Source organism: Cnephaeus nilssonii, assembly GCF_951640355.1.
Source record: "Cnephaeus nilssonii genome assembly, chromosome: 9".
In the NCBI taxonomy this organism is placed as follows: domain Eukaryota; kingdom Metazoa; phylum Chordata; class Mammalia; order Chiroptera; family Vespertilionidae; genus Cnephaeus; species Cnephaeus nilssonii.
The window spans coordinates 64,592,784-64,602,542 of NC_137080.1; the positions used below are offsets into that span (position 1 = coordinate 64,592,784).

The 9,759-nt window shown below is 45.4% G+C and overlaps 1 protein-coding gene across 4 annotated transcripts in view; it reads right to left on the reverse strand.

The window, feature by feature from the left end:
* Positions 1-7,627, reverse strand: part of RIMS1 (regulating synaptic membrane exocytosis 1) — a gene marked incomplete at both ends in the record, with an annotated part of 410,367 nt that extends 402,740 nt beyond the window's left edge. For 3 of the 4 annotated variants that reach the window (XM_079780198.1, XM_079780197.1, XM_079780196.1), the window contains one exon: positions 7,464-7,627. In XM_079780198.1, coding sequence (XP_079636324.1) covers positions 7,464-7,627 — 164 coding nt within the window. The remainder of the gene's footprint in view (positions 1-7,463) is intronic. The other variant, XM_079780191.1, reaches the window with a different exon arrangement.
* Positions 7,628-9,759: the final 2,132 nt, after the last annotated feature.

Sequence of the window (9,759 nt, forward strand, 5' to 3'; positions counted from 1 at the left end):
TTTTACTATCTAAACTTAAGAGGAGTTATCAAAATACTATATTGTAAAAATCTATTTAAATGTCTTCTCTCAACTAAAGGCTGCTTTTTTGCAAGGCCCAAAGGAGAATTTTCCCAAAGAGAGTCCTGTAGGCAGTTGTAATTCAGAGCTACTGTTACTTGAAAAATGTTTTGAAATTTTACTTTGCCATAAAAGGTAGCATTTTACTGAGGCTCCATCAAAGATAACACCTCCTTCTCAGCAAAAGCCTTTCCACTTACCAAACAATGAGTGTCAAGACTCTGTGTACAACCTGTTTGCATTATTGATAAAATATATATTATCGCTGTTAATTGCTTTTCTGAAGTTTCAAATGAATAACTTGGGTCAGGGAGAGTAAAATTTATAAAGAGGAAATCCATGTAATTTATCATCCAGATTGAAACTGAGAGAAAGAGGTACTATCCATAATTATACCATGAAATAGGCATAAACAGATACTGTCCTGGGCAAACCAACGTGTACATTCACTTTTTTTAAAACAAGTCTATGTTGTCTTTGAATAAAGTTTCGTGTGTACAGGAAATTTTCACAAGAAAGCAACAGAGGTAGGAATATCTAAGGTAAATTCTGCAGTATATTCCCCTCTTGTCATCCACAGAAAACTATCCTAGATCAAAATAAGTGTAGATAAGCTTGATGTAAGAGTATGAAAATATATATACAGAAAGCCTAAGACATCCAGAACAAAAACCTTAAAAATTCTTAAACACATATAATCCATTACATTATCCAACACTAAAGTAACATGAAAGTGAAACTACTACCTCACAAGTATATGGGCCCTTCATTCAAGTAATTTTGAAAATGAATAATTTATTAAATTCAGTGACACTAAAATTATCAGAATGTTTCTCTAAATTTTTTTTTTCCTAGTAAGAGATGAGGAAATTACCCAAAGCCAATTTCTCTTCTCATTTTTGAATTAGGATTGTTGCCTTTTAGGTATTTCAAAAGTTATCATTTTGCCCACATTGCTTTTTGTGCTAAAACACATTTATGAGCTATTTAATGAGAAAGGAAGAAGGTAAATATACCCTCAGATCAAATCCTGGACTCATTTTACCTTTTGTCTCCTTGCCAAATTCTCACACTGGTAGGTGCAGCCCTGGCCACACTGCATTGCTGGCATGACACGATGGATGGGTTTTTCTACAAGAACTCATCTCCACAGGACCCCTAGTAGCTGTAATAATCACAGGAAAAGATGATCTTGGGATTCTTCCACACAGCCTCATAAAGTTAGGAGGGCAGCATTAACAATTCCACTTTACACATAAAGAAACGGAGGCCAGAATCTAGTCCATTGCTCTATCCAACTATCTGATGCTTACCTCCCTTTGCCGTGACAGTGTTAAAACCTACCAATTAAAACATAGGAAGAACTACGCCAACATTGGGCTATCAGCAGAGGGCTCTCTATTCTGCCCAAACAGCCCCAATGCCTGACCCAATTCTAATACCTGAAATGAGGGTCTTAACGTTGAATTGTATATGATATGATACTTTGTTAGAAATAGTCTACCTAATAAGTACAATTCACAATTCAAAACAATTGTAGGGAGAAGAGATAACCTCATGGTGGAGGATGGTGGAAAATAGCTAAGGTATTAGAGCCAACCAGCAAGGAGATCAGAAAAGCCCCAGGTGCATAGGGGGTTTAGTGAGTCACCTGTGGCCAGATCTAGAGTGGAGGGAGGAGGACTTGGAAAGGGATAGAAAATGCCACTTAACCATGCGAAATTCTTCTCTTGCTCCTTTTAGGTTTTATTCTCTGGACTCCAGGATCAAATGTCATGAGCAAAGGGTCAGGAAGGTACCTGGCTAGTTCTGGGAATTTTACTAATATTCGAAAACTAATAGAATACTGACAAATGGGTTTCTCATCAGGAGGGGAGCACCAGGCAGAGTAAAATATGTAAAGTAACCAGAAGGCACTCAGATATGGCCGTCTTCTCTCCCAACAGAGGAGGGAAACCAACCATAATGGCCACAGTTTGATGCGCTTTTCCAAAGACTTCCAAGAGCACTAAAGACCTAGAGTCCATGTGCATGGTCCTGGGTTCTATTGCTCTGGTTGCCATGTGCCTTGGGGGCAAATTTACTTCAACTTTTGGAATCATCCAACTCATATCACAGGACAAAATGTAAAAAAGTTGCTTAGAAATATAAAATAGACCATAAAGATAAAATGAAATGCAACACGATAGACTATATAATCCATTGTACACAAATCTGTCCATCTACATATCACACATATGGAAGAATAACAATATTATTTCAGGAATTCCCATATTTGCCATCTTTCCAGGAAACTTACTATATACATTGAACACAAATTGTTCTCCAAATTTAATAAGTTGAGCAAATAACCCTTGCAAGATGTAGTGTTTCTATTCAAGTCAGCAGCAGCACATATAGCCCACACAGGTTTCCGTATTCTACTTTTAATTTAGTAACCTATTTACTGAAACAATGGTGCCCCCTCAGTTTTGGTTAAGAAGGAACACAAGTTGAAAGAAAGTCAAGACAGGTTGGCAAAAATGTGAACTAGTCTATTACCCTCCATTCCCTTTAACACCTCACCTCTTTCATTGTTTAGACTTCCCTTTTCTATGTTTCTTCCAGGAGTATTTGAGAACTCAGTACTGAGCATGCACATTTACTAAGATAGGTATTTGTTGAAAATGGTATTTGTTGAAAATAGTTAACCTTCCCTAACTTTAACCCTATCCATCAATGGTGTGAAGGAGACCAGACTCTGAGGGAAAGGTTGAAAGTTCTCCCCCTCTTGTGGTTTCCTACTTAACACAGAATCTCCTCAGAACAGGTAGCCCCCTTCTCAGGGTTCAGTCACTTTCTCTCATTACTATTGCCATTTTCCTTTTCCTTCTTAGCCATCCTGACTCAGCATTATGACAGAATATTTTGGGGTGTACAATATAAAAATCTTTGCAAACCCCAAGGAAACCAGGATGCCTGCATACATGAGAAGTCTATCCTTACCCCTCCCCAGCTGCCCTAGTCAACTTTTCGTTCTCTTCCCAGTTGCTAATTGGGGTCTCTCATATTGAGCTTATGGATACATTTCAAGCCACACTATCATAATTGCTTGGAGGGAAAAAACAGTGAAAGCGTTCTGCTCCTTCTACTTTCTTTCTCCTCTCACAAAGGAAGTGGATATTAGGGATGTTTGAAAAGTTAGTGGTTAGTTCCTTGTTAAAAAGACAGGGAGAAGTCCAAAGTCAATATTCTTTATAAATCAATTCACACCACAAATTGCAGGATTCATAAGAAAAATGGAAACTCATGGAATCCCAGTTTAATTTTCTTGCCTACATTTACACAGTAAGTGGCAGGACTAGATCTAAATCCCAAAATGCTTGGATCCAAAGTTAATGGTTTTTCTACCATAGCATGAAGCTTTTTATTATCTTTGAACTGGAGACAATCCCCCTGCCCTCAATCCACAGGAGTGTGGGTGAAGCTGCAGGCCCTCTTAGAATCAGCAGCTGAACTTCTGAATCCGCCTAACCTTTTGCCAAACACACAGCTCTGAAACTAAGGAAAGAGAAGAAAGGTAGATGAAATACAAGCCTCTTTCTGGTAGGACAGTGTAGTGTGTGGGAACATACTTGGATTTGGAATAAAAGGTCTGCATTGTATGTCAATTGTAATTTTAAAAAGTTATTAAAAAAAAAAAAGATCTCGATTTGAATCCTGACTTGGCCATCATGTGAGTCAGCTGAGGGTATTACTGGAAATCTGAGTATAAGATGAAGAATCGAGGATCGTGTGACCTAAGTTACCTTCTGTACAGGCTGTTGTGAGAATTCAAATATACATATAGTAAACTTGAGCATAGTTCAACTATTTGGCATGTGAGTCAATAACCACTTAGGATAATGGCCAGCATGAGGTAAATGCTCAATAAATGTTAGCTTTATTTAATATTCCAATATGGTTCTCAGTCTCCATTCTCAAACCATCCCTTTAACTCTATTTCCTTTTTTCCTCTTCTCTACTATCCTGTAGCTCCTTTCTCTATGAAGTGTTTATAAAAAAGGAATAAGATTTTAGATCTTCAAGAGATCTTCTCTGATTTAGGTCCCAGATAATGCAATTTTCCACTCAGGTAATATATTGGCTCATGGTGTCTGGTGACAGTTACTTAAAGGAGTATTCATTGAGGAAGTTAGGTTTCAAAAAGTCTTCAGAACGCACACACACACACCAAAAACTCTACTAAGATTAAAAAAGACCTTTTATTTTCAGGTAATTAAATCAACCATTAAAATTTATTTGCAGGAGTCAACTATTTATTGTAATATACCAATGGTATTTAAAATCAGTGCTGTTTGCAAACCAAATGAATTATTTTTTATAATAAAGTACTTACAATTTCAAATAAATTTTTTTCTGAAATCTTGAGGTGAAAGTAGCTTGATTATTGTCTTCCACTGATATATATTTAAAGACATTATCAAGACCAAATTCACGTAGCAATTTACAGTCAAGGTTGATTAAACTATACTACTATATTTTAATTGATAGTTTGTAAAGTTTCTTTGGCATATTTGCCCATCACTTTTCTACCTTCTATGTATAAATGTCTGTTTTATACATTGTGAAGGGACAGAGTATTCACAGTAGGTAGCTCAAAGTGATGGTTCTGCAGTGGTGACAACAGTGAATTTTAAGTCTAATCGCTCTGTTACCAGAACTTCAGCTTTGTATGATCTGTTGTGAATTTCTCAATATGTGATATGAGGGACCCAGCATTACCATAAAAGCTTATCTCTGATTTAACAAATGTTTCAAAGCCCTGTGGAAAACATCCTGGCTTCCAATCTATTGTTATGCAAAGTTTAGAAAAGGCCAACACCTTTGACTATGTGTTATTAACGCCTATATATACTTATGGGTCATCTGAATAGCCCCTATGATCCCCAGTTTTTATGGCATAAAGTGCACTCTAGAAAAATGTACAACACTGCTCCACTAATTGCAGTCAATTTGACACACTTACATGGCAGCAAACTGGTATTCCAAAACACTCACCGATCTGCCACTGCACAAAAGGCCGAGGTGTTAGCAGTGGAGGCTGATTGATAAAGTTAATGCAGAGGTCCTGGATTATAGGGAACTGTTGTATAACAGCATCACATACTGCAATATTGTGTGAATCCTTGCTATAAAGGAACCATATTTGCAAACCAGTGGACAGCAGCCACAGGAACAGCAGCGGGACAGGTGTTTTAGACATGAATAGTTGGACGGTGCTCCTCATTTGTATTCATCTATAAAGCCCATACAGCCTTACCATTGCTGTCCTTAGGCAGTTCGCAGGTCTGAGATTCTGTCCTAAAAACTCACCCACTCTCACTTAAAACCCCTCACTCTCCACCATCCCTGAAACAGCCAATGACGGAGCATGATGGCCACGACTTGCACTGTGCCTTCCCCTTCCTATCCGGACCCTGTCCAGCAGCAGCCCACGGTTGTCACTGGCTGCTGGAGGCCTCCATCCACCTGCTGTTTGCAGCAAACACCAAAGGGAACAGTAGCAAACCTGTAAATCCTGACCAGCAGAGAAGGTGCCCAGAACAAGTGGCAGAGGCTGCAACCAGTGCCGACGGACGGACTGACAGCCAGACAGACAGACAGACAGACAGCACCATCAGACACCATCCACTACTTCCAGTCTCAGGAGAGGGGAAGCCTGCAGCACCAGGGACGTCTTTGTTCCCGGGAGGGACCGGCAGCAGATGAACGAGGGTTGTGCCTCCCTCAAACCAGCAGGCTTCAAGTGTCTGGGGTTTAGTTTTTGGATGAGAAGGAGCAGGGAATTCAGAAACCTGCTGCTCTTGATAGAAGCAGGCCAGCTCTGGCCTTCCAAGTGAATGGCCCTTTTCCGAGTCTACAATGGAAAGGGCAGGAGTGACTGGATTTCTACACTTTTGCTGTGACACGGCGCCCACAGCTCTCCCTCGATATTCCCCTCTCCCCTCTGGGTAGCAGTTACACTGGCGGGGACCCATCAGCCTATGAACGCAGCCTCCCTCCATCCCTGTCCTGCGAGGCACTGCTGCACTGATGGGAAGCGGAAGAAACCTTTGGTGGCAGCCTCTCCTCTTCAGGAGGCAATCCTAGGGGGTGAGGAGAGCCATGCTGGGTGTGCTCCATGCCTGGCTCTCACCCCTCTTCCCTCCTGTGTCTGCCTCTCCTGTGCTGTTCAGCGAACTCAAGATGCAACAGGTTCCCTTTGGCTCCTCATGCCAATCCTGGGCCCCCAGGTGCACTTCTGTCCCAGGCAGGGTTTCTACATCCCCGCACCCCTGAGGTGAAAACTTTCCTGAATGCATGAAGACCTGCCAAGGGAAGGCAGGGTGGAAGTCCCCTTCAGCTCCACTCTAGGTGCGATGCTAAGGAGCAGCAACACGGACTCTGGGTGCTGGGACCTTGTAAGAGCACAGTGTCACACACTCCTACATCACCAGCAATGGGCCTGTCCCCGCCCCAGACACAGGGCACTGGATAGGGATCCCCTGAAGGGCTGATGGGCTTTAAAGAAGGGGAGATGTGTGCACATACCCAACCCCCTATTGTACTGCTTGCACCAGGAACTGAGCAGGCCCCGGAGGTCTCTTGGAAACCAGTAAAGAGGAACCTCTATTTCATTCACACCAGACTCCCTCCCCATCGGCTTCTCCCATGATTACAAACTTTGCATTGTCAGTGGCTTTCCATAAATGTAAGAAAAGGTGACTGCACACAGGTATGTTGTGTAAAAGACGGTGCATAAAAGGTTAAAGAGAGTCTGGGGAGGCAGGTTCCCAAAGATGGCAACTGCCCCCCAATAAAGACCCAGCCTTGATCTGCGATTTGAACGAGTACCAAAATGAACACTAAAAAGAAGCCTTTTTCGTAGGTAAATACTGACACCCTTCAGTGGGGTAACCCCAGCCTGCCAAACAACTCCAAGAAGAGCCGAGGAGCTATTCTCAGCACCTCCTCTTCCCACCTCCCCTTCCTTCCACTCACCCCCTGCCCCCTAGCCTGCTCCCAACCCAGGGCCCTTCCACTCGGGTGGGATCAGCTCTTCTCAGCTTCCACACATCCCAGCCCCAGGGTGGTCGCTGTCCACCCAGCCCTCCTCTGCACCCCCGTCTCCAGCCACCCTCCCCTGGCTCCTGGGCTCTCGGCTCGGTGACATCCTCTCCTTCCCCCCGGTCCCCCCTAACCTCTTCCCTGCTCAAGCCCAGAGCCCCCGGCCCCAAGGAGGGCGCCTCCGCCCGCACCCCGCACCCCGCACCCTCGCCCGGCCCCCTCCCCCACACCCAGCCCAGAGGGTTGGGTGAGTGAGTGGTGAATGGACCCAGGGAGGCACGGAGGCTCGGGCGGCGCGGCTGGGGGTGGCTTACTTGAGCATGGCTTCTTCTTTTTCCTCCTCTTCCTTCTGCCGGTCCATCACTGCCATGATAATGTTCCTCTCCTCCTCGGTCAGGTGGCTCAGGTCGGGCAGCTCTTGCATGGGGGGAGGCACGGTGGGTGGGCGAGCACCGCGGGGCCCCACGGCCGAGGACATGGTCGTGGCCTGCCCGCCCCCTCCTCGGGCTCCGGGCTCTCACCTTTCGGGTGCACGCCCAGCAGCGGCGCCCCTGCCTCCCTTCCCTTCCCTTCCCTTCCCTTCCCTTCCTTCCCTTCACAGCGGAGCCCTCCGGGCGGCGGGAGGAGGAGCGGCGGCGGCGGCAGCAGCGGAGCCGGGGAGACGGCGAGCCCAGTCTCTCATGGCTGTTTGCATCCACCCAGCCCCGGATGCTGCCTTTGTTTTGGTCGCCCCAGCGAGGCTCGGGGCTGCCCGGCCGCCTCCCGCAGCCCAGCCTCGGCCGGCGGGGGCGGGCAGGCAGCGGCGCGGCGGGCGCGGCGAGGGGGCGAGGGCTCGCGGCGCGGGGCTCGGCCGATCCGGGCGGAGCGCACGGGGCGGGGGCGGGGCCGGGGCCGGGGCCGCTGCTGCTGCTGAGGCTGCTCCCAGGCTCCGCTGCCTCCAGCTCGGGGCGTCGGGTTGGGGGAGAGGGAGAGTTTGGGTGTCCGTTAGGCGGAGTCTCGGAGGCTCTGCTCCCGGGTGATGCTGCTGCTCCCGCAGACGCGGCTGCCAGCCGCTCAGTCCCGGAGCCGCTCCGCCCACGGGCACCCACCCGACCCCTCCCCGGGTCCGAGCCAAGCGAGCCCCAGCCGCTCCCCCCGCCTCCCGCCCCGCGCTCTCGCCAACGTGCGCCCCACCTCACTCTATCCCCAGGTACCCCTCACCCGTGAGTCATCCTCCTTTCCCCGTCTCTGGTCTCTGTCATCCTCGCCAGCCCTGTTTGTTCCTGGGTTGCGTTAATCATCAGCATCCTCGCTACCGTCCTCATCGTGGGGATTCAGATGATTTGCGCACCCACTGTGTTCTGGGCAGCAGGGCAGAACGCCTCTGGATGCATTTCCCCACCACCACCACCCTGAGACCATATCGTTCTCGTGACTAGTCCAGTGTCTATAGCCACAACAATGTGATTTTTAAAAAAATAATTTTTATATACACACACACCTCCACCAGCCTGGATTTTTCTGGGTGCATGGTATGCAGTAGCTTTCTTGACCCATCCTCAGTAGATTCCGCAATTTATCCTAATTTCCCCGCAACTCGGCAACTCTTTAATTTGTCATTTGGGGCTGTGGGTAGTCCTGTCACATCACTTCTCTGGTGCTTGCAAATGAATTACCTACTCTCATTTTTCATGATGCTCACTATCATCACGGACTCACTTCTTAGCCTCTCTGGGTGCTTCTCCAGAAACACCGATCCCAGATAAGAAAAACACCCAACCTATCATATTGTAAGAAGCTGCTGCTCAATGCCTGACCCCAATGATAGGCATTAACATGAGCTCCTCTTGCTGATAAAGGCAAAAATAGACAATCCTTTCAAAACAGGTAATGTTATCAGTTTTGAAACCCAGAGATTAAATTTTCTTAATATACTTATGAAAGAGTCACTATGGAGAAGGGTTCAAATTGTACGACAATTTAAAAAAATCAATAGTGATGAGGGAATTGGTGTGCTCCCCGCCTGGGGAATTCTTTTTATAGTTCCAGGAAGAATCTAGCACTAATCTTTTTATTTTTCCTCTAAGCCTAATTTTGTTAATAAATAAGAAGATGATGATGATATTTATGAATCCTAAAACTCCTAAAATCTTCAAGTTTAGGGAATTTAAGGTTTTAACCACTGGATCTCCCATTGAATACAGGTGTTGATTCTACTTGGAGACATCTGTTTGAATACTTTCAGTAATAGAAGGTTTACATCTTAAGTCTATTCCTATGTCAAAATCCTTCTACCTAAAAATGTTTCAACTGTTTGAAGTGTCTATCATGCCATCTTCAATTTCCTCCAGAGTAAACCTTTCCCCATTTATCTTACCAGTAATGGTGTAGCATGATTTTAATGCTGGTCATTGTACTCACCAGCCTTTGCACCCACTTGTGTTTTTTCACCAGCCTACCAAAGCAGTGAAATCAAGAATACATGGAAAGAACCAAAAACTGTGTTTGGCATTTACTAGTGCTTTATAATCCTTTTTATTTGCACAACTTAACGTTGGCTTAACTTTTTGGTAGCCACGTCAGTTATGAGGATATCACTGAAATAAATGCATAGACCACTATAATGTCCAT